At 37.4% G+C, this 24,716-nt stretch overlaps 1 protein-coding gene and 2 pseudogenes across 1 annotated transcript; 2 read left to right on the plus strand and 1 right to left on the minus strand.

Annotated features, from left to right (window-relative positions):
• Nucleotides 1-448: 448 nt before the first annotated feature.
• Nucleotides 449-4,374, minus strand: LOC134367950 (E3 ubiquitin-protein ligase RLIM-like; annotated as a pseudogene).
• Nucleotides 4,375-4,398: 24 nt separating this feature from the next.
• Nucleotides 4,399-5,830, plus strand: LOC134367951 (E3 ubiquitin-protein ligase RLIM-like; annotated as a pseudogene).
• Nucleotides 5,831-14,627: 8,797 nt separating this feature from the next.
• Nucleotides 14,628-15,188, plus strand: LOC134367952 (ferritin heavy chain-like). Its single transcript, XM_063084598.1, has one exon. The coding sequence runs from the start codon at nt 14,637-14,639 to the stop codon at nt 15,186-15,188; it is 552 nt and encodes a 183-aa protein (XP_062940668.1). The 5' UTR covers nt 14,628-14,636.
• The last annotated feature ends 9,528 nt before the right edge of the window (nt 15,189-24,716 follow it).

Raw genomic sequence — 24,716 nt, forward strand, 5'->3', positions numbered from 1 at the left:
CTGAGATCAATCCTAAACCAACTTACTAGCAACACATCAGAATTGAAGCCCATAGGAAGGGGGGAAGAGGAAGTGGAGGGCAAGCAATTTCCTTTAAAACGGTGACCAAGAAAGTCACACATACTCAGATCATGTCCTCTCGGCTCCTGTGGGGTAAAGTTATTTTCTAGTCCCCCTTTTTACTCAGCGTACCTGCTAAGTTTCTATCAAAGTTCAGTGACCTGCCACAGTGTAGAATTGGTCTTTGTTGTCAGATAGGACACTTTTTCTTTTGGCTTTTTAATATTTGCTTTTATTCTGAAACAAATTGGAGAAAGTACAATCATTCTTCAGGAACCGACAATTAAGGTTCATATTTTATATATGTATCACTTCAAAAGTGGGCATAAGGCAAATAACAGTTATTTGTCTGTCAGTATAGTAGTTTTTATAGATGAGAGTTCACATCTCAGCTGGAATTTTCTCTGTAACTAGAGTCTATTACTTTACGGCAACAAATAGGACGGGTAGAGTTTTCAGGCAGCCAGCGATCAATGCAGTGGACATGATATACATGGGAACAAGGTAGTATGCGAAGCTTGTTGCCTTCTATGTATTCTGTAATGCAAACACAACAGGTTGTTAATCAATCAATTTCACCAAAAGTTCTTACTGCCAGGTTCTCAATATGTGCTTTGTTGAGTCCTGTAGGTTGGTCATGATCATCTTCATTTAAGATGAAAAACTGAACAAGATTAAGAAAGGGCCAAGAGTCATCTTCATCAAAGGTCCTATGTTGCATTTCTTGCCTGGCCTCTGATGGTGAGTCTGACGATGAGCTTTCTTCATTACTACTTTCAAACATCATTAAGCTAATTTCTGAATATTCACTACTGGAGCTGGAACTGGACATAGGACTAGAACTGGAACTAGACATATACCTGGAACTTGAACTGGAAATTGATGAGGAACTTGATTGGGGTCTGCAGCTAGGATTTGAATTGGAACCAGAACTCCTACTGCCATTGGAACCATCCTTTCCATTCTGTGACTCTGTCCTTTCCATGTTATGACTTGGGGGTGAGCAAGTAGGCTCAAAATCATTATCACTGCCCGAAAGGTTACTTGACTCATCAAATCCTGTCATTATTTGCCTTAATGTGCTCTGAGTTGCAGCAGATGTTCTATCATTTAAACCAAGATTTAAAATTCCATGAACAGGAATTCTGATGGTTGTGACATAGTTTCTCACACCTGCCTGCTCAGAATGTGAAGATGTATTTCTGAGTCCTCCTTGTTCACTTTCTAAAATGACAGTGTTGTTTGGTGTCTCAAATCTTAACTGAGGTTTACTAGCTATGCTGTCTCTCGGCAAAAATTCTCTTTCTTCAAGATCAAAGACTCTGGAATAGTCTTATATACTGCTATTATAGTAATTTTCTCTCATTTGTTGCCTGTATTTAAGAAAGAAAACCATGAGGCTAATCCCAGTTTAATGATAGTAACATATATTACATGAGACAAAAGGAATAGAAAAGGTATTTGTTTACTAAATTGATTAATAAATAAAGATACAGAGCAATAATATTTGTGTAACTGATTAATGGTAAAACAAGTAGAACTCTGTCTTGATGATAATTTTATTTTAATTGAATGATTGGATGTTTGAACCAGTGAAGCAGGACAAAGAAAAAGAATACCAGCACCTAATCAGAAAAATCTCTCAAAGCAATCCAGGATTTTTGGGGTAGCAGAGGCAACAAGCCATGTTTTCCTCAAATTAGATGCTAGTGGCTCAAATATTGCATCACTTCTAGTTCTCTTGTCACAAACATGTAAATACATATACACATACAGATACAAAGAAAAACAGTAGAACTTAGTAGTTCGCTAAGCATATTTTACTGGAAATTCTTTATTTTTTATGTTTTACATATGTAGCATGTGTTATTAACAATTTCAACTAAGTGATTTATAAATTACAATTTTAAACATTTTTAAAAACTCAAACATAACTAATAAAATGTACCGATTTTAGAAATGCAATACTAGTAAGGTAAGTGTAAAATTTTTATCGTGAGACATTGAATTAGGAAAACCAACAACAACAACAACAAAATATGATCTCATCTTGAAGAAGTACTCTGTCTTATCTGATGAAGTTGTTCAAGGTTCGAATGGCGATAATTTACTTTAGAAAAATATTAGAAAGATCTTAGGGCTTTTCCTATTTTCTATTTTCTTCTCTCTCTCTGTATACATACATTCCCTGTCATAATTCTTTGTCAATACTTCCTAATAGATGGAAGAAACAAAAGAAACCAAACCAAACAATGTATGGAATCACAAAAGACCAAGAATAGCCAAAGCAATCCTGAGCAAAAAAAAAATAAAGCTGGAGGCCTAACAGTACCTGACTTTAAACGATAGTTAAAAGCTATAGTAACCAAAACAGCATGGTACTAGCATAAAAATAGGCACATGGACCAATGGAACAGAATAGAGAATCCAGAAATCAACCCATACACCTACATTCATCTGAACTTTGACAAAGGCACCAAGTCTATGCACTGCAGAAGAGACTGCCTCTTCAGCAAATGGGGCTGGGAAGAACAACAATTTCTAAAAACCCATCACAAAATATCACATAGATTTGAATTAAGTCAGATCTTAGCACAGAAACAAAATGTAAAGATCAGAAAAAGTCTATATAGGTTGTGCAAGAATAATACCCAAATTGCCCCTTACCATTTGAAGAGAAAAGGAAAATGGATCCTACACTATCTCATGTTAAATCTAAGGGCTGTTTACCATCAGATCCAGACCTCATCTGTTTTCAGTTTCAGATTTCTAAATAGCTCTGACAAAAATCTTTAAATGCCTATGAATTCTCATAACACTGCTCAAACCACGTTTCATATTCCTAAATTTTCAAATCAGTGAAAACCAATACTTATTAATGCAACTCATTCCTTGGAAATTTTAGTTTTTCATGATAAGAATTAACGTTAACCAAAATAAAAGTAGATATGATCAATTAAATCTCCTAGGAGGAAAAGGTATTATTTTCCACTTAACTCAGTGAATTCATTGCAATTAGAAGAAATATTGTGGCCTAACATGAGTACTGAGAAAAGTATACAGTTTTGACTAGTTGACAAATCTCCATTTGTTATGCAGTAAATCAGTGTAACCTAGATTGTAACTGATGGTGTTGCTGCAGCCATAGTGAAGACTGAAATGCCAGGTTTGTTCAAGTTACTTGGTCCTCTAATTAAAAGACGAAATATAGTTTTAATGACCCAGTAGAAAGATTAATGGATAGAAAATTTAAATACCCCATAATCAATATTGAGTGATGTTTTAGAATTCTGTATGGGACACAAAAGCATCATAGCATTTTGAGGCAGAGCACTTATTCACTTGGATTCAGGAAAATTTTGATATTGTATTATATGCCAAGATCTATGCTAAGTATGATCTTAATGTACAAATAAAAAAGTAAGAAATCTTGTCTTTGAAGAGCTCATAGAATAGCATATTTAAAAAGTGTGTATAAAAAGATTTTAACACAAATTATAATGGAATCACGGCTATAGAAACATTTCAAGTTGCTATGGATGGGCAGATGATAAAAATAAGTTCTTTTGTCTTCTAAAGCTGCAAATGGATTTTTATAGGAGTTGGCGTTATTTGAAGGGTCCTTCAGTGACTGACAACCCTTTCACAGATAGAAGTGGAGGAAAGGGAAATGTAGAAAGATTCACTTTCTTTCTTTCCTTTTTAATAATTCATCATATGCATTTGTTGGGTACAGAGTTGAATATCAATACCTGTATACAATGTGTGATGACCAAATCAGGATAATTAACATTCGTGTCATTACCAAATGTAATCATTCCTTTTCTCCATTAACCAATTCCTCACTAACACCCCACCCCCATCACCCTTTCCCAAGTCTAGTAACCACAGTTCTGTTCTCTCCTTCTGAAAGTTCAATGTATTACTGTGATGATTATATTTCTTTCTTTTCTCTTTTTTTCTTTTCTTTTCGTTTCTTTCTCTTTCTTTTACTTTCTGTCCTTCCTTCCTTCTTACATTCTTTCTTTCTTCCTCCCTTCCTTCTCTTTTTCTCTCTCCTTCCTTCCTTCCTTCTTTTAACATGTTTCTTCACTTCCTTCTCTCTCTCTCTCTCTCTCTCTCTCTCTGTGTCTCTCTCTCTCTCCTCCCCCACTTGTGAGTAGTGATAGGGATATGCAGTATTTATCTTTCTCTTCCTGACTTCTTTCACCTGACATAATTTTCTCCAAGCTCATTCATACTGCCGTGAATGGAAGAATTTTGGCTATTGAAATAGAACTGTGATAATCCTGGGAGTGCAGGTTTCTCTGACATGTCGAGTTCCATGTCTTTGGGTATATGCCCAGTAGTGGTATTGCCGCATCATATGATAGTTTTATCGGTAGTTATCTGAGAAACATCCATACTGACTTCCATAATGACGGTAATAATTTACAATCCCACCAACAGTTTAGAAGTGTTCCCCTTTCTCCTCAACCTTCCCAGCATTTGTTATTCTCTGTTTATATCATCTATCTATCTATCTATCTATCTATCTATCTATCTATCTATCTATCTATCTATCTATCTATCTATCTATAATATGTATATATAATAGTATGTCTAACTGTGGTGAAGTGATATCTCAATGTATTTTTGATTTTCATTTCTCTGATGATTAGTAATGTTGAGCATTTTTTCATATACCTGTTGGTCATCTCTGTGTGTTCCTTTGAAAAATATCTATGCATCTCCTATCACCATTTTGTAATTGGAATATTAGGTTTCTTATCATGAAGTTGTTTGAGTTCCTTGTATATTCTGGAAATTGGTACAACCATGGTGGAAAACAGAGTGGAGTTTCCTCAGAGAACTAAAAATACATCTACCTTACAACCCAGCTATCCCACTGGGATTAAGTTAAGATTTGAGACACCAAACAACAGTCACTTTAGAAAGTGAACAAGGAGGACTCAGAAATACATCTTCACATTCTGAGCAGGCAGGTGTGAGAAACTATGTCACAACCATCAGAATTCCTGTTCATGGAATTTTAAATCTTGGTTTAAATGATAGAACATCTGCTGCAACTCAGAGCACATTAAGGCAAATAATGACAGGATTTGATGAGTCAAGTAACCTTTCGGGCAGTGATAATGATTTTGAGCCTACTTGCTCACCCCCAAGTCATAACATGGAAAGGACAGAGTCACAGAATGGAAAGGATGGTTCCAATGGCAGTAGGAGTTCTGGTTCCAATTCAAATCCTAGCTGCAGACCCCAATCAAGTTCCTCATCAATTTCCAGTTCAAGTTCCAGGTATATGTCTAGTTCCAGTTCTAGTCCTATGTCCAGTTCCAGCTCCAGTAGTGAATATTCAGAAATTAGCTTAATGATGTTTGAAAGTAGTAATGAAGAAAGCTCATCGTCAGACTCACCATCAGAGGCCAGGCAAGAAATGCAACATAGGACCTTTGATGAAGATGACTCTTGGCCCTTTCTTAATCTTGTTCAGTTTTTCATCTTAAATGAAGATGATCATGACCAACCTACAGGACTCAACAAAGCACATATTGAGAACCTGGCAGTAAGAACTTTTGGTGAAATTGATTGATTAACAACCTGTTGTGTTTGCATTACAGAATACATAGAAGGCAACAAGCTTCGCATACTACCTTGTTCCCATGTATATCATGTCCACTGCATTGATCGCTGGCTGCCTGAAAACTCTACCCGTCCTATTTGTTGCCGTAAAGTAATAGACTCTAGTTACAGAGAAAATTCCAGCTGAGATGTGAACTCTCATCTATAAAAACTACTATACTGACAGACAAATAACTGTTATTTGCCTTATGCCCACTTTTGAAGTGATACATATATAAAATATGAACCTTAATTGTCGGTTCCTGAAGAATGATTGTACTTTCTCCAATTTGTTTCAGAATAAAAGCAAATATTAAAAAGCCAAAAGAAAAAGTGTCCTATCTGACAACAAAGACCAATTCTACACTGTGGCAGGTCACTGAACTTTGATAGAAACTTAGCAGGTACGCTGAGTAAAAAGGGGGACTAGAAAATAACTTTACCCCACAGGAGCCGAGAGGACATGATCTGAGTATGTGTGACTTTCTTGGTCACCGTTTTAAAGGAAATTGCTTGCCCTCCACTTCCTCTTCCCCCCTTCCTATGGGCTTCAATTCTGATGTGTTGCTAGTAAGTTGGTTTAGGATTGATCTCAGAAATGGTGAAACAATAAATTGGAAAGAAAGAAACTGACTGTGTGCCTGAGCGACTTTGTCTCTGCCTGCTTTCTCCGGACTGTCAATATAAGAGAGAACTAAAACTGCTGTCTAGGGAGTAATTGGGCAAGGGATACAAAGAATATTACTATTTTTAAGATGAACATGCTAATATTATTGATTTGATCAACACATACTGTACATAAATACTCATAGTCAATTCTTTACCCCATAGATATGTGTAATCAAAATAAATAAATCAGAAAAAAAAATAAAAATCTTTTAATGAACTTTTTGAAGTACCCTCATATGTTTTTCCTCTTGTAGTTGCAATCCTTGTAGATAAACTGATTAATTGAAATAATTACATTGGTTTAATTAATATATGTATCAATCAGTAATAATTTAGGAATTCATTTTCATGATTTGGAGAACTGTACACCTTGATTCATTTATAAATTATTTTTTTTCTAATATTAGAGAATATTAATGCGGGGGAGAAAAAATTAAGGGGGGAAGCCTGCATAGGGAAAATTGCATTTTTCTCTACAGCATAATTGAGAAATACATTTGATTCAGAGCCAAAATGATGATTCACGGGTAACTAAAAGCACTGATATTTGATAGAGACCTGGCGAAATAGGGAAGCAATTTTAGATAGATTATCTTGAATATGGAACAGACATTTCCAGTTATGATTGCAATTTTTAGTCCTTGATGGTTATTTAAGATCTGAGGAATGCTAGGCAATGTTTCAATAGCTGCATGAACAAAAACTAACATCCTTTGCCTCCAGAAGCTGCTCTCAGCACAGATTTCCCCTTCTGCTCCAGGCCAAGGACTTTGTCACACACAGGGGCAGTCAAAGTGAAGAGTTTTGGCCTTCAATAATTCTTTTCAGTAGTTCCCTTCTCTTCAATTTCCAGTTTCAACAGCCTCTTCCTTTTCAAATCAGCTGACTTTGGCCTCACCTTCCTTCCCCAAACCACCAGGTAGTTGCTCTACAACAAGTCTTCAATCCATGTTCTATGAAGAAATGCTAGGTTTTGTCTTTGCACTCAATCCCTCTTCTGGCACATACAATTACATGCTGTTTAAATTCATATTACTACTAATCATTTCAAAGAATCAGCACTCTTCTGGCAAGAGAAAATCAAAGGATAACATTACTAATAGAGAATCGAGTCATAAGGCCTAAGCGTTGGCAGATTATTAATGAACTTGACATTATGGGTTGTTTGTCATGTAAGAAATAATAACTTAGGAGCACAGTGTGCATAAGCATAAGTGAAATATTAATAATCTTTACACCTAAAGTATATACCCACTGGCTGGCTAGCTCGGTTGGTTAGAGAATGGTCCAGAGTTCTATCCCTGTTCCGGTCAGCCATACAAACACACACACAAAATATATAAATGTGCGTGTGTGTGTGTGTGTGTGTGCGCGCGCGTGTGCGCATGTCTATTTCCCCGCCCATTAATTAAGATTAAGATAAATGAGCTTTAAAATCATTTTGGCAGAAAGCTACTAAAAGTCAGATATTTCCTCGAAATTTGAAACCCCCTGAGTAGGTTTAACCAACCTCCAACATTCAGAGATATATCTGGAAAATGGCAAAAGACTTTAAGTAAATAAATCAAAAGGATACTGCTTTTTAAAAATTTTTCATATGTGAGCAGGATTTGAAGAATGAAAAGCTCAGAAGGAAGGTAGTAAATGTGAATAATACATAGGAAATATTTTACAGAACTTTTACTTTTGTAAATTGTGTTTTACACTGAGTTTTAATACTGGCTGGTTGAGGCAATTATCATATTTTCATGAAAGAAGAAATCAGCAAATAAAGCATTGACTGTGGACGAAAAGTTTAGAAAATTAAAAAATGAAAGAACATTACTCGTGTCAAGTTTTGAAGAATAAGGATAACACTGAATATAAGCTTACACTGTTAACATGCTGGATTATATTGTGGTAAAGTGTGGAATCATAATGAATATTTTATAAGACTCATGCTTTTTCCCTAGCATGTTTCAAAAAAGTTACACTTGATTTTTGTGAAACAAAATTATATAGCTTCAGCCAAGAAATTCTGCCTTTATGTTAATTAACATAATTCCATCAAATCTACTTTCCCTAAATATTATTGCTATGTAGGAAAAGATATGAGAACTTCTGTAGCAATTTCTGTATCTGTAACAATAGAAGTAAAGACATCAAAAAATAGTATTGAATACACACGAATATTTCAAAGTATATTAGTATATATTATATTGATTATCAACGTATTAGCAATTAATTTTATATTGGTTATATATATATATATACACACACACACATGATATGCATATTTCACATTTTATTGGTGAACAAAGTAAACTGAAACAAACTCTTGGGCCCATGAGACCATGATATTAAAGTCAATGTCTACTGCAATCATTCAGCATTTAGCACAAAGCCTGACATGCACTAGATCTTCAACAAATAGTTATTGAATACATGGTGTATTCATGCGATTCTAATTTAGAGTTCTCTGCATTTGAGTACATCCATAGACCTGTTCTTGTGCTTGCATCTAAATAAAAAATTACTATAAGCATTTTCAGGATTATCCTGATCTCTTTATAGCTTAATAAAGCCACACAAATTCAGTGTCCACATTTGCAAGCGTGCTTTGAATCGTGTTGAGTGTGTGACTGCTGCTAGATGGCATGTCCTAGTGTAAAAGTGACAACTGTTCTCTGTCCACTCGTATAGTCATGTTGACTTATTTTACCAGATGCAAAAACTAAAAGGAAAACTAAAATTTCCTTCTACAGTTGTGATTAGGAAATGAAAAATAACTTAATAAAAGGAAATTTCAGCACTCTCAGTTATCAAGACTCTTAACGGTAATTCATGAAAACAACAAACTGCATCAGAATAAAGTACCACTTTTCACTTTTTACTTCTCAAGTTAATAAAAAAGGAATGTGGATGGCCAATATTTAAAGGATGGCTTTTACTACCTGAAAGGAAAGTTACATTATGAATCATTGTATAAACTAAAGTGTGTCAATCGTTTCCGCGAAGAAGGGTGGTCAAGAATTGAGATGTGCCATGTGTATAGGGATATATAGGCTTGGCATGGTCAAAATAAAACTTGCACAACTACAACTAGATCTATTTTCAGTGAGAAGTGATTGTGTTTAAGACAAAAAGCATAATCTGAAGCATAATTGGTATTTCTTAATTTTATTAGTATTACTGTTTTATTTGTAATATCTATAAAATTGTTAGTTTTATAGGTATTAAACACATACCATTAAGCATATAGATTTTTATAACTAGTTTTATATTTGTGCATAATTAAGTATAATTATAATAACAACTTGTCACCATTGAGTGTCATTGATTTTTTTTTTCTTCCAAAAGAAACACTGTTCAAATTCTCATGCATACTCAACATCCAACCCCACTCATGGTTTTAATTTAGAGAAATGATGAGACTAAAACTTGTAATAGGCCACTAAATTATTTAATTCATATTTTCGAGCACCTACTATGTAGAATTTATCATTGAACAAATTAAACACAATCTTTGTCCTAAAGGAGCTCATGGTCCTGCCAAACTTTGAAAACTACCTAGGGAAGAGTCCAGCTAAGAGTGTTACTCTCTGCTATTTACAAGTTATGTGCTTGAAAGATGTGAACTCAATGTAAATTTCCATCAACAGACTAATAGAAATAAAAAATGTGATATACACATACCATGGAATAGTATTCAGCCTTAAAAAAGAAGGGAATCCTGCAATATGTGACAACATAGATGAACCTTGAGCACATTATGCTAAGTGAAATAAGCCAGTCACAGAAAGACAAATACTTCATGGTTCCACTTATGAGGTATCTAAAACAGTCAAGTTCATAGAATCAAAACGTGAAATGGTGGTTGCCAAGGGCTAGCAGAGGGGGCAATGGAGAGTTACTAATCCACAGAAATAAAGTTTCCATTAAGCAAGATAAGTAAGCTGTAGTGATCTGCTGAAGAGCACTGTACCCGTAGTCAACAATAATGTGTTGTACACTTAAGTTGAAGCTTAGATTGCATGTTGTGTTCTTACAACAACAGTAAAGAAAAGATGTTACATCATTTCTAATTCAAAATTTCTTTACCTGTAAAATATGAGTGATAATAAAAATTAACTCAGAGAGTTTCTGTGATAATGAGATAATGTAGAGTGAACAGCCCAGAGACAGATAATAATGATTCTGGATTGATACATCACTTCTCACTACTATCATTAAAGGATGATTTTGTTTATTCATATGCCCATATGCATACATTTGTATACCTATGAACATACAAATATTCACACACATACACACGCACATGGACAAAGAGATAAGCCACCAACTCCCACTACTTATGCGAGGAGTTCATAGAACAAGTATTCATGTTAGTGCTTATAAAAATACCAGGCATATGACAAGTGCTCGATAGAAATGTATTGAATGAATGAACGAGAGCTAATCACTGACTCTGAGTCAGAACTTAATGTCTATTATCAGTTGTGTAACTATTAGTTCTATAACATTTTTAAACGATGAGCGTAATTGAACGTCAAAACAAGGAGTTTTTCCAAATTATATCACTAGAATTTTTATTTGTTCACTCTGCACTTATTATGAATAATATCGCAGTGATTAATTTTACTGGGCCACAGGGCGCTTAGATATTTGGTCAAACATTATAGTGGGTGTGTGTGTGTGAGGGTGGTTTTTGATGAAATGGATGTTTGAATTGGTAGACCGAGCGTAGAAGATTGTCCTCCCTAATGTGGGCAGTCTTCATCCAATTACCTAAAGTCTTAAATAGAGCAAAAAGGCTGACCCTCCCCTGATAAGAGAGAACTTCTCCTTCCTAACTGCCTTCAAGCTGCGACGTCGATTTTTTCGTGCCTTCAGACTCAAACTGAAATATCAGCTCTTTTTGAGTCTCAAGCTTGTTAGCCTTTGGACTAGAACTACACCATCAGCTCTCCTGGGTTTCCAGCTTGCTAACTGCAGATCTTCAGACTTGTCAGCCTACATAATGTGAGCCAATTCCTTAATACATTTCTTTCTCTCTCATTTCTCTCTCTCTGTCCTTTCTCTCTTTCTCTGTCTCTTTCTCTGTATGTATACGAACAATAAGTTCTGACTCAGTGATTAGTTGTTATTCATTGATGCAATACATTTCTAATGAGCACCTATCATAAGCCTGGTATTTTTACAGGTACTAACATAAAAACATATTCTATAAACTCCTCATATTTGCAGGGTTTTTTGCAGCTAAGTGTTATTCAATGTTCCATATAATCCCTTCTTTAAAAAGTAATACATGCAGTAGGCTCAATGATACATTCATGAGGAAGTTAGACCATAAGTAATGGGAGTTGGTGGCTTATCTCTTTCGTCTGTGTGTATATGTGTATACACACACACACGTACTATATAGTTCCATTTCTCTGGAGAACCCTTACTAATACAAACACCGACCATAAATATTTCAAATCCTTTATCTTATTGACCCACATTCATGTTTTTTTTTTTTTAAATATGATCTGCTCTGAAGATTTCTTACTCTGTCTATATTTAGTTTCATATTCTTCGTTAAAGCAAAACAGGATGGCATGCTTTTGTTTATACACATGTATATTTCCTTTATGGAAATCTGACATTTCAGCCCACGCTTCTTTATTGATTTCCCTTAGAAGAGTTCATTTTTTTAAGTCTTAGGTTTCCCTTAGTTATACCATATATTTTATATTTAACTACTTCCTTAGAAGTTAGTGATGAGTAATGAGAAACCTGAGAGACAACATAACCATCCCTCAGTACACATAAAACTGTACAATTGTATGATTATTTTAAATAGCTGAAGAGTAAAATCAAAGGGACCAATTAATTATTAAATAATCTTGGGAATATAATAAAAACGTTCTACAAAACAAGACATCTTCTAGTTAAGTAGATTCTTACAGTGAAGGCAACAATGGAATCTCCCAAAGAAATTTTTTAAAGTCTACATTAAGACTAAGCACTTGTGTTATACAGAATAAAATTTTATCTCACTGAGAAATTGATCAAGTTTCACTTCTCCATCTCTACTGTATGATTCTTACATAAAAAATAATCAAAGAAATATTGTTACTATTCAGTTTCTTTACAGAATCAACAATTAAATGCCTCTAAAACTTCCTAGATAAGTTTACACAGTGACAGTTTGATATTTGATCCTTTATTTTCTTCATAAAAACTGACTATAAAATAACATGAGAAAGATAAAAAAAAAAAGAGAGAGAAACAAGGTGTCCCTCCCCTTAAAAAATAAACGTTTAAATAAAAGTAGGCATTTTATCCATAACTTTAAAACCATCTTAGGGCACTTATTATATTCTGTCATTCTATCTTGTATTTTAAGAACAGAGACTATGTTTGATTCTTCTAAGTATTTCCAGAATCAAATACAGTGAGTGACACAAAACTGGAGCACATAAGTGGTCATTAGATTAATGCACAAATAAATTAATTATAAATACCTCAATTATAATACCTAGGTTGGTTGGTCTATGTCTTTCACTATGAGATCCTTGAACTCCAAGAATATATTTTGTCTTTTTTATTTCCATATACATGTGTAACACCTTGTATGTATTTACTTGAGACAGTACGGGGGAAAAGATGGCAGTTTGTTTTGGTTTTGGTCTGCCTCTCCACTAGAATACAAACCCTATGAGAACAAAGGTTTTTTTCTCTCTTTTTTACTGGTATATCCCTAAATCTTATACCAGTTCCTGGGCCATATTAGGTAATCAATGAATATTTGTTAAATTAATTAATGAATGAAATGAAATTTTAGATCTGTGGTAGGAAAGTTGAGCGAATGAATGATTGTGAAAGAATGGTTTGCTGAGAATTGAGGAAGAGATGAATTTTGTATAGCTTATATGGCTCATGCCAAGGAACATCATTAACGGATTAAAAAATAAAAGGCTTGATGAGTGGCAGTAAAAGTCAGAACGAGGTTGGACAGGATGAAAACATCTGCATGGTTAACAGTGCTTTCTCTAAGAAGTCACCTAAAGCTTTTGTTTTCTTCCAGAGAAAGAAAAAGAGGAAAATTTTCTTGCCCAAAAAGAGGAAATTCACAATCTAGGTGAAGAGGATGAGCACATCTAGGATGTTAGTGAAGAGATCATTGAAACTGTCCATTTGGGGATCCAAGCAGGACAGGAGGAACGTGTTTACAGAATTGTGCTGAAAGACTGAGAGACTAGAGAGAGCGAAAAGCAGTGAAGAACAAGTTCAAAAGAGTGAAAGATGGAAAAGTGGAAAGATTCACCTTTGAAATTTTGGAGGTGGTGCTCTACTGTCGGAGAAGTGTGAACTTGATCAGGAGTAGAGGAGAAAAGCTTAGGTCGCTGGAGTTAATAAGGTATAGACACTAAGTGAGGAGGTCATCACAACTGTCATTAGTATGGATACTGAAGCCACTGGGGATTGCTGCCATTCAAATAAAGTTTTGTGATATTAAAAATACAACTAATTACATCACAAACAGCACATTTAATGAAACAATCACATTTAAACAATATTCAAATAAGTTGCTTTAAGAAATCCAGGTGATTTTAAAAAGTTGCACCTACATTCATAAAAAACTTTAAAAAATATTATGTAGGTCAGATGGTCGGTGCAGAGTCGCCTACGTTGCGGATGTACCTCAGCACTCATGACACCCCTCCCCTCTGACTTCCTCGACTTTTCACCTTATGCCCGTACCCCTGACCCGCTGACTACCGTCCCCAGCCCCGGTGGCAGACTGCACTTTGCTCGCCTGGCCCCATGACCCGCTGGCCCTTCTGACCGGCTGACCTCCGACCCCTGACCCCCGCACCAGATCGGCCCCTTGCCTGTAACAGACCCCACCATCCACTTCCGGTCCTGTGGCAGACCTGCTGCCCAACGCCGACGCTGGGAGCGCCGCATCCCTGACCCCCTGACCAGCTGACCCCATCCTCCCCACTGCCCTCCACCCTCCGACCCACTGACCCCCATCCCCACAACTGCCTGATCTCCACTACTCACCCCCCTGACCTGCTGACCCCGGTCCTTCTGACCTGCGGACTCAGTCCCTCTGACCCCTGACTCCCAACGGATATGGCTCCCCCCACCCCATGTCACGTGACGGTAGCCACCATCTACTTCCAGTCCCGTCGCAGACCCGCTGCCTAACGTCCATGTTAGGAGCACCCCGAGGCCACCGCCACCGCCGCCCGCTCAGCCTTCCACGTGCCGGCGGCCCCTTCGCGGTTCTGCCAGCGCTGCCTCCGCCCGCCATGGCCGCCGTGCTCTCACAGGTGTGCCAGAACTACCACCCGGACTGCGAGGCCGCCGTCGATAGCCAGATCAACCTGGAGCTCTGTGCCTCCTACGTCTACCTGTCCATGGCCTTCTACTTCGACCGCGACGACGTGGCCCTCATGCACTTTGCCCGCTATTTCCTGTGCCGGTCGCACGAGAAGGGTGAGCACGCAGAGCAGCTCATGAGGCTGCAGAACCAGCGCGGAGGCCGCATCTGCCTGCGAGAGATCAAGAAGCCCGACCGCGACGACTGGGAGAGCGGCCTCAGGGCCATGGAGTCCACCTTCCACCTGGAGAAGTGCGTCAACCAGAGCCTCCTGGACCTGCACCACCTGGCCACCAACAAGGCCGACGCACACCTCTGCGACTTCCTGGAGAGCCACTACCTGCACGAGCAGGTCAAGGCCGTCAAGGAGCTGGGGGGCCACCTCACCATCCTGCGCAAGATGGGGGCCCCGGAGGCTGGCATGGCAGGGTACCTCTTTGACAAGTTCACCCTGGGTGGCGACGGTGACAAGGAGGACTGAGATGAGACTGTCCCCACGGCCACGGGGTGCCTTCCCCAGGTAACCAGGCCGGGCGTGCACGTTGCCCTTTCCAGACATTCACTTAAGCTTTTCCTTCCTGTGTTGCCCTTGTGCCCAATAAAGTTATTTGGTTCTCAAAGAAATATGGGTGTCCAGCTGATTCGCGTGTGCAAAACTCTCACCTTTTAAGGATAAGGGCAAATCCCCATGCAGGTTTAAAACGGGTATCCAGGGGTGTCTCTCCACCCACCCCCGCCCCGTCCACATGCAGCTAAGATCTCCACGGATGGAGGGGAAAGGTGTTCCGTGGACCTCTGGCGAACACATCATTAGTCCTTCTCTTATATACATTGTGACAGATGTGTGGTGGGTGGTAAAAGTATAAAACATGGTACCTCTGGGGGATAAATGAAGGGAATGGGATTGGTCAGGTATTAAAATAAAGGGGTCCTCAGCTTTACCTGAAAACTTTTTAAAAATATGTAAATATTAATGTCTGTTGATCCTAGGTAGCAAGAAGGGGGCCCTGGAAGCTGGCAAGCTCAGCCTATGCCACAGTAATAACATAGACACCAGCATGAATTCCTGGGGTCACCAGTGCTAGGCTTTTGTATATTCCTTAGAACAAAGTAGTTTAAAATATATATGTATTTAATTTTTTTTTGTATATACAGTTCATGTTTATTTACATATGCATTCATTCTACCAGCAGCAGAGTTCATTTTGAATCTCCAGACTAGATTCTGAATTTTTCCTTAGCAATACATCCTTTGTTCAAAGCAGTTTAGTTATTGCATTATTGTAAATGATATAGTTGCTTTCTAGATCTTTTCTGAGCCTGGTTTTATTTCTCCCCTTGGGATTCAGGTATCCAACTTTGGTTTGATTTTTGTTATTTGCTACAAAGAGAACCGCAGCTAATATGTCTTATTATCACTACACCTTTATCAGACTCCATTGCAATTATTACTAGTGGAATAAATATCTCCTCTAGGGTAATAGATTACATTTTTCTCTTTTTCCCTGGTATAGAGTTTGCTGAAAGGAAAAAGAATGAAAGGGTGAAAAGGAGAAAATATAAACAATTGCCTGGATGAAAATACAAAGTAGTGAATGTTGTTACCACAGCCACACCTTCTCATCTGGAAGCGTGTTTCCTTCATAATTTATAGGTTTTTAATTCTTTAGACAAGCCTTTATTAGACTATGTTCAGTATCAGCCAGTGCCACAAAACAGTAATAGGTGTTCAGTGAAAAAAATGGATCCATGGCAATGTTATATATCATCTCATCAGAAGCAGAGTTCTTCCTTTTGATTTTCCAGACTAGATTGCTGAATTTTGGTCAGTAATAAACCCTTTGATAAAAAGCAGTCAGTGACTGCACACTTTTGCAAATGAGACGGCTTCTCTTTCTCTCACTAAAACATGCTAAAATTTCTCAAAATTCAGGGATTCGACTTTGGGAAAAAAATAAGACATATATGTTACACAGCATTTTATTAATAAAGCCCAGAATCATTAAATATATACGTGATGAGTAATGTGCTGAATGTGCACTATCTTACACTTCCAACTCTTTCCTCCAATTGAGATCATCAACATTTTCTATCTCATTATTCATATTTGTCTGAGCACCAACTTGCAGTGCATTCCTCCTTAGTTTCAATAGAGGACCTGTCAAGCTTCTCTGCAGTCCTAAAATATATGATGTGGTTCTGTATATTGAAATTGCATTATTCCCAAACAATAGTGGCCAGAAGGCAATATCTAGCTGTGAACTCTTGCAGATTTTTTAATTTAAATGTGTTCCCACAGCTAGTCTCAGGTATCAATTCTCATGACACCTCCAATGAATTTGATAGCATGCCTATTTTATTCACAGGCAGACATCAACATATTACAAAACTATAATTTTCTCAGTATGGAAAACATTCAATCATTTTAATAAATGATTATATTATGCTAGTAAATGACAAGAAAGCTTTTCAATGAGAACGGTGTTTCAGTCTGGACCATCTTATTAACTACAACTTCCATTTTTCTGCTGTTTGGCTGCTTAATTCAATTCAACAATCATCTGTTCTTAATAAATGAGTTGATGCTAGGGAATCAAAGTTAAATAAGACATGGACTTGGCCCAGTTAAGCCAAATGTTAATTATCATTTTGCCAATTTTCGAACACTAAAATACAAATTCAATGTGAAATCATTTTAATAACCAATTAAATCAAGAGTGTAGCTGGAGAATGTTTTCCTTTATCACTCTCTGCTTTATCTTTATTGAAGAGGTAATGCTACACAGTCACTCAACAAATTCTCACAAATGGAAATGCAGTAGTTTTTATAAACTATGAGGACAGATGTAGTCCAGCTAGTCTTCATTCTAAACAAATCTAAAGCATCATCATAATGACAATCATCTGGGGAAATTATGCTATGAAAATAATGTGTTAAGGAAATCCCTCTTCCTAACAATGAGACATGTTACCTGAGGGAGAGGGAAAGTTTGAACAATCACTCAACATGTTTAAGAGAGTAGATTTTAGCAAATACAGAGGTTAGTCATTTGTTTACATATTTTGTAGTGTTTTCGCCTGGAGACAGAAGATGCACTTGAAGGTATGTTTTAGTAGTGTGGTTTACACAGTAGACATCTAACGGACTGGTTTTAAAACATCATTTTAAATCTGGGAAAAAAGTTATTTCCACTGTGGACTTAAATCTGTAAGAAATCTATAGGTAAAGGTAATCTAACAAAACATAATAATAATAATTAGAGCAGCCTAAATGGCAGCTCTTTATATCAGAAAAAAAGACATGTACTAGTTGAGGATTTTATAGAATCACTACTTGCATTCACTAACTGAAATAGTTTGCACTTCTTGAGAGCTCACTATGTATCAGGAACCAGGTTAAAACATTTACGTAGGTAGCCTCATTTCTGCCTCCCAACAGAAGAGGTGGTGCTACTGTTAAATCCATTTTCTAGATGGTCTCAGTAAAATCAGAGAGATTACGTTCATTTCCTAACTTCCCAGAGCTAATAAGAGGCTGAGCTTGAATTTATCTCAAGACATTTTTAAATTTCCATTTCAATTTTTCATTGACCGTTGGTTGTCCAGGAGCATGTTATTTAATTTTCATGTACTTGTGAACTTTCCAAAATTCCTTCTGTTATTGATTTCTTGTTTTTTACCATAGAGGTCAGAAAAGATATTTGATATGATTTTAATGTTCCTAAATTTTTTAAGCTATGTGTTTTGGCCTATCATTTGAACTACCCTGGAAAATGTTCCATGCACACTGGAAAAGAATGTGTATTTTGCTGCTGTTGGATGGAATGCACAGTGTATGTCCGTTAGATCCATTTGATCTGAAATGTATTTCAAGTCTAAAGTTTCCTTATTGAATTTCTGTCTAGATGATCTGTCCATTGCTGAAAGCGGGTTATGGAAGTCCCCTAGTTGTATTATATAGTCCATCTCTCCCTTCGATCTACTAATATTTGTTTTATATATTTAGGTGTTCTGATGTTGAGTGCATATATATTTATAATTGTTATATCCTCTTGATGAATTGACCCCTTTTATCACTATATTATCACACTCCTTGTCTTTAGAGACAGTTTTTGAATTTATATCTATTTTACATGGTATAAGTGTAGTTATTTCTGCTCTTTTTTGGTTTCCATTTGCTTGAGATACCTTTTTCCATCTCATCATTTTCAGTATATATGTGTCATTACAGGAGAAGTGAGTCTCTTGTGGGCAGCATATAGTTTTGTGTCACATAATGACAATTCAGTCAACCAGAGACCATATATACAACAGGTCTCATAAGATTATAATGGAGCTGGAAAATTCCTATGGGCTAGTGATGTCATAGTCATCATAACGTCATAGCATAGTTACCTTATGTTTTGTATATTTTGTGTAGCTTAAGTGTACAGTGTTCATAAAGTCTATGGTAGTTTAGAATAATGTCCTAGGCCTTCATATTCACTCATCACTCACTCATTGACTCACTTATGGAAACTTCCAGTCCTGCAAGGTCTGTTTGTGGTAAGTGTCCTATATAGGTGTACCTTTTTCAAAATACTTTATACCATACTTTTCCTGTACTTTTCCTATATTTAGATATGCAAATACTTACCAACATGTTACGACTCCCTACTGTGTTTAGTACAGTAACATGCTGCACAGGTTTGTAGCCTAGGAACAATTACACTATACCATATAGCCTAGGGATATAGTAAGCTACACCATCTAGATTTGTGTAAGTACTCTATGATGTTTGCACAATGATGAAATTGCTTAACAATGCATTTCTTTGAATATATCTATGTCATTAAGTGGCATACAACTGTAGTTGGGTCTTGTTTTTTATCCATTCAACCACTCTCCATTTGCATTCAAGGTAATTATTGATATATCAGAATGTACTACTGCCGTTTTGTTTATTGTTTTCTGACTGTTTTGTAGATCCTTTGTTTCTTTCTTCCTTTATTTCTGTCTTCCTTTGTGTTTAAGTGATTTTCTCTAGTATTATTCCTGATTCCTTGCTTTTTATCTTTTGTGTATCTACTACAGGTTTTTGCTTTGTGGTTACCATGAGGCTTACAAAAGAAATCTTACAGTTATAACAGGTTATTTTAAGCTGATAACAACTTAGCTTTGATAGCATAAAAAATCCCTGCCCCTGCAATTTAAATTTTTGATAGCACAATTTGCATCTTTTTATGTTTTGTATTCCTTAAAAAATTATTGTAGCTATGATTGTCTCATAAGTTTGTCTTCTAACTTACATACTAAAGATACAAGTGATTTACACACCACCATTACAGTATTAAAGTACTCTGAATTTGACTGTGTACTTACTTTTACTAGTGAGATTTATACTTTCATATGTTTCTGTGTTACTAATTAGAGTCCTTTCTTTTAGCTCAAAGAACTCCTATTAGCATTTCCTGTAAGACAGGTCTGGTGATAATGAACTCCCGCAGCTTTTATTTATATATTTATTTTTTGTCTTGGAAAGTCTATCTTTCCTTCATTTCTGAAGAACAGATTTGCCAGGGAGAGTACTCTTGGTTGGCAGTATTTTTCCTTAGCACTTCTAATATATCATGCCACTCTCTCCTGGCCTGTAAGGGCTTTGCTGAAAAATCTACTGCTAGCCATATTGAAACTCCCTTATCTGTTATTAGCTTCTTTTTTCTTGCTGTTTTCAAGATTCTTTCTTTGTTCTTGAACATTAACAGATTAATTATAATATGTCTTAGTGTACTCTTCTTTGGATTGAATCTTTTTAGAAGGTTTTGACATTCCCATTCCTAAATATTTGTGTCTTTCTCCAAATTTGGACAGATTTCTGTTATTATTTCTTTTAACAATCTTTTTACCCCTTTACCTTTCTCTTCTCCTTCGCAAATTCCTATAACTTGAATATTTGCTCATTTGTGCTGTTACCTAGATCCTGTAAACTTTTATTCTTCTTCTTTTTTTTTTTTTTTCTTTTTACTTATTTTTTCTCCTCTGGACGTTTTCAAATAACCTGTCTTTGAGGTCAAAGATTGTTATTTTCTTATCAATTCTGCTATTGATACTTTCATTCTATGTTTCATTTTATTCATTGTATTTTTTAGCTCCTAAATCTCTGTTTTTGTTTTTTATATCAGTTTAATATCTCTGTTAAATTTCTCATTTTGATCATATATTGTTTTCTTGATTTTATTGAACCAATTCTCTATCTTCATGAAGTTTGCTCCGAATATCTTGAATTCCTTGTCACACAGTTCATATATTTCCATTTCTTTGTGGCAAGCTATTAGAAGGCTATTGTGTTATTTTGGTAGTATTGTATGTCCTTTTTTTTAAATGTATCTTTGTGACTTACTTTGATGTCTTCTCTTTTGAAGAAATAGGAACTTATTCTAGTCTTTGCAGACTAGGTTTGTCTGGGCGATCCCTTCACCAGTCAGCTCTCAGAGAGATTCTCAGCAGCCTGTCTGGCACAATCTGAAGGAAGGTGATGGAGTTTGGATGTGTTGTCCCCTCCAAAACCCATGTGGAAATTTGATCCCCAATGTGGCAGTGTTGGAAACTGATTGAGTCATGGGGGTGGATCCCTCATGAATGGCTTAGTGCTCTCCCTGGGGGAGGGGGAAGTAATGAATGAGTTATTGCTCTATTAGCTGCTGTGAGAGGTTGTTTTTTATAGGACCCTGGCACCTCCTCTCTCTCTCTCTCTCTCTCTCTCTCTCTCTCGCTTCCTCTCTCGCCATATGATCTGCTTCTACCCACTGACTTCCTGCCACTTTCTGCCATGATTAGAAGCAGCCTGAAGCCCATGCCAGATGCAGCTGTCCCAGAACTGTAAGCAAAATAAACCTCTTTTCCTTATAAATTACCCAGTCTCAGGTATTTCTGTTATAGCAACACAAAACGGACTAAAACAGAAGGCTTGCTACTGAAATCTTTGGGCATGGTGCCCTGGTACCCAGGTCAGCAGGTGGGTGGGCCTGGTGTCTGTGCCTGCATTGATGGGCCAGAAGCATGGATTTACTGGGATGAACTAGTTGATTGGGTCTGTGGAGATGGCCCTGAAGTCCAGTTCCATGAGGATGGGCCTAGAGCCTATATCTATGGGGACCAGCCTGAAGACTGCATCCACAAGGGCTGACCTACTGTTGGTATAATCCTTGAACCTGAGTCTTCTGGTGTTAAACTGGTACTTGGGAGGCCCGAACCCTGAGTCCATAGAGGCAGGTCTATATACCAGGTTTATGGGGGGTAGTCATGAAGCCTCAGTCCATAGGTTCTGGCCTGACACCAGGATCTTCTGCGTAGGCCGATACACTGGGTTCTAAACCCTGGGTCTTCTGGAGCCTGAGGCCACAGGGACTGGTCTGAAGACTGAGTTCAACCTGATGCTCAAGCTGGCATGGTGCTTGGTTTCTTAGGGTCTGTTGTGGAGCCTAGGAAGGTAGTTGCTGACCTGGTACCTGGAGCCACTGGGGCTGTCCTGGAGCCTGAGTGCTCAGGTCAAGCATAGATATTAGGTCTGCCAGGTCCGGCCTGGGTCCTATGGCCTCAGGTGCCGGTTTGGGACTTGGGTACACAGGAGCAGTCCTGAATCCTAGGTCTACAGGGGCCAATCCTGCATTGGAGCCTACTGAGGCAGCCTGGACCCTGGTTCTTCTGGAGCAGGCCTGTACGCTGAGTTGCTGGAGCATGGGGCCACAGAGACCAGCATGAAGGGTGGGGCAGTGGGGACTCACCTGGCACTGGGAAAGCCTGGGCCCTATCTTCACAGGTATATGCCAGGTTTCCGAGGCTAGTGTGATGACCTGGCACTGGGGCAGGCCTGAAGCCTGGGGTAATGGGGACCAGCTCAGTGCTGATGGTGGACTAGAGCCTGGGGCCACTGAGGTCACCCTGGCTGTTGGGTAGCCCAGAGACCAAGCCCACTGAGCAGTCCTGGAGGCTGGCCTGTCATTAAACTGGGATTAGCCTCATGATTTTCTTTCTTAAATAAAGGCAAGAAATGAGAGAAAACTACTATAATAGCAGGCAAAAAAAAAAAAAGGCCATTCCAGAGATATGTCTGCTATCTTATAACTCTTAAGAATTAAACAATCCTGTAATACCTTTATATAACATACATCTCAGATGAGAGTCAAGAAACTCCTCAACTCAAAAAAAGGGGCACTATTGAATTACCAGTAGTCTGAGGTTGCACAAAGAACCCCCTTCTCCATGACCTCAGAAACCCTTAGTAGGTCTGAAGCCTAGAACTAACCTCAAAGTAGCCCTTTCAAAAACCGGAATCCGATGAGTCTCAAAACATTGGTTAACTCAGGAATTAATTAACTTGATTTTTTCTTCTCAAGATAATTTTAACAACATCAGATGTATTAGAACAAATAATAATTTCCCTATAGATTTGTAAATTTTAAATACATAAATTTAATTATAAATCATATTTTCAGCTCAACATACAAGGTCTCTTATTTTTGCCTAGTCTTATTTTTGCATAGTCTTTCCAGTACTCATTGTTAGTAGGAAGCCCATTATTTCCCTATTCATCCTCTTGTCTCTCCAACTACCTCTCTCTTTCCAGGGATCCCAGACTACTTGACCAAGGGCTTTTTTGATAAATAACGGCAACCCATACAAAGAGGACTAGTGGGTCTGATGAGTTCAATGAGTCCGTTGCTTTTGTTTCTGGCTGAAACCATCACTTTTAATCATGTCCTGCATCATCTAGTGCACTATTATCCTCAGCTATGATGATACCCTGATGGCTCTGATCCCTGCCAGGCCACCACTGGTGTCCCATTTTTGGGTTCTAAGATATTGGCTTGGGATTTGGGTGTGAGAGTGTTGGCCACTTACTGTGATAGAACCTGTCCTCAGGAACTGGCCTACGGCTTCCTGTGTTGTGCCCTATTCTCCAACACTAACTGTCTTTCCTAACATTAAGTTGAAACATAGAAATTTTCTGACATTTCCTATCACGTAAAATTGGCCAGTTGATGCTGACAGCCTTTTCTAAACTTAAAAATCCAGGAGAAAGCACATTACTTGCATCTCAACACATCTCTCTCTCTCAGTAGCTCCCTAGGATCCTCATGGCAATTGTCTGACCTCATCTTCATTCTCTATCTACTAAATAAATAAGCACCTTCTATTAAAACAAAGAAGATAATTTACAAATATAAATAAATAAATAAATATAAACGAAGTCCTATTGCGATGCTTTTCCAAGGTATTTTTTTTTCCTAAAGTAGTGAGATTCTAATTAAGAAGACTTGTTCAATTTCTAGACAAGGTGCATGTTAAAATGTTTTTCTTTCTTTCCTTTTTTCTTTCTCTCTTAGCTCTCACACATGAGTGAGTACATGCGGTATTTATCCCTCTGGGCTTTGCTCTTTTCAATCAACAAAAATTTCTCCAGGTTCACAATCTCTTTCTTTCTTTCTTTCTTTCTTTCTTTCTTTCTTTCTTTCTTTCTTTCTTTCTTTCTTTCTTTCTTTCTTTCTTTCTTTCTTTCTTTCTTTCTTTTTTTCTTTCTTTCTTTCTTTCTTTCTTTCTCTTTCTCTCCTTTCTTCCTTCCTTCTTAAATTCTTTCTTTTCTTCTTGCCTTCCTTCTCTTTCTCTCTTATCTCTCTTCTTCCTTCCTTCCATCTTTTACAATCTTTCTTCTTTACTTCCTTCTCTCTCTCTCTCGCTCTCTCTCTCTCTCTCTCTCTCTCCTCCCACTTGTGAGTAGTGATAGGGATATGCAGTATTTCTCTTTCTCTTCCTGGCTTGTTTCACCTGACATAATTTTGTCCAGGCTCATCCATACTGCTGTGAATGGAAGAATTTTGGCTATTGAAATACAGCTGTGATAATCATGGGAGTGCAGGTTTCTCTTTGACATGTCGAGTTCCATTTCTTTCGGTATATGCCCAGTAGTGGTATTGCTGCATCATATGATATTTTTATCCGTAGTTATCTGAGAAACATCCATACTGACTTCC

This window comes from Cynocephalus volans, chromosome X (genome assembly GCF_027409185.1).
Source record: "Cynocephalus volans isolate mCynVol1 chromosome X, mCynVol1.pri, whole genome shotgun sequence".
In the NCBI taxonomy this organism is placed as follows: domain Eukaryota; kingdom Metazoa; phylum Chordata; class Mammalia; order Dermoptera; family Cynocephalidae; genus Cynocephalus; species Cynocephalus volans.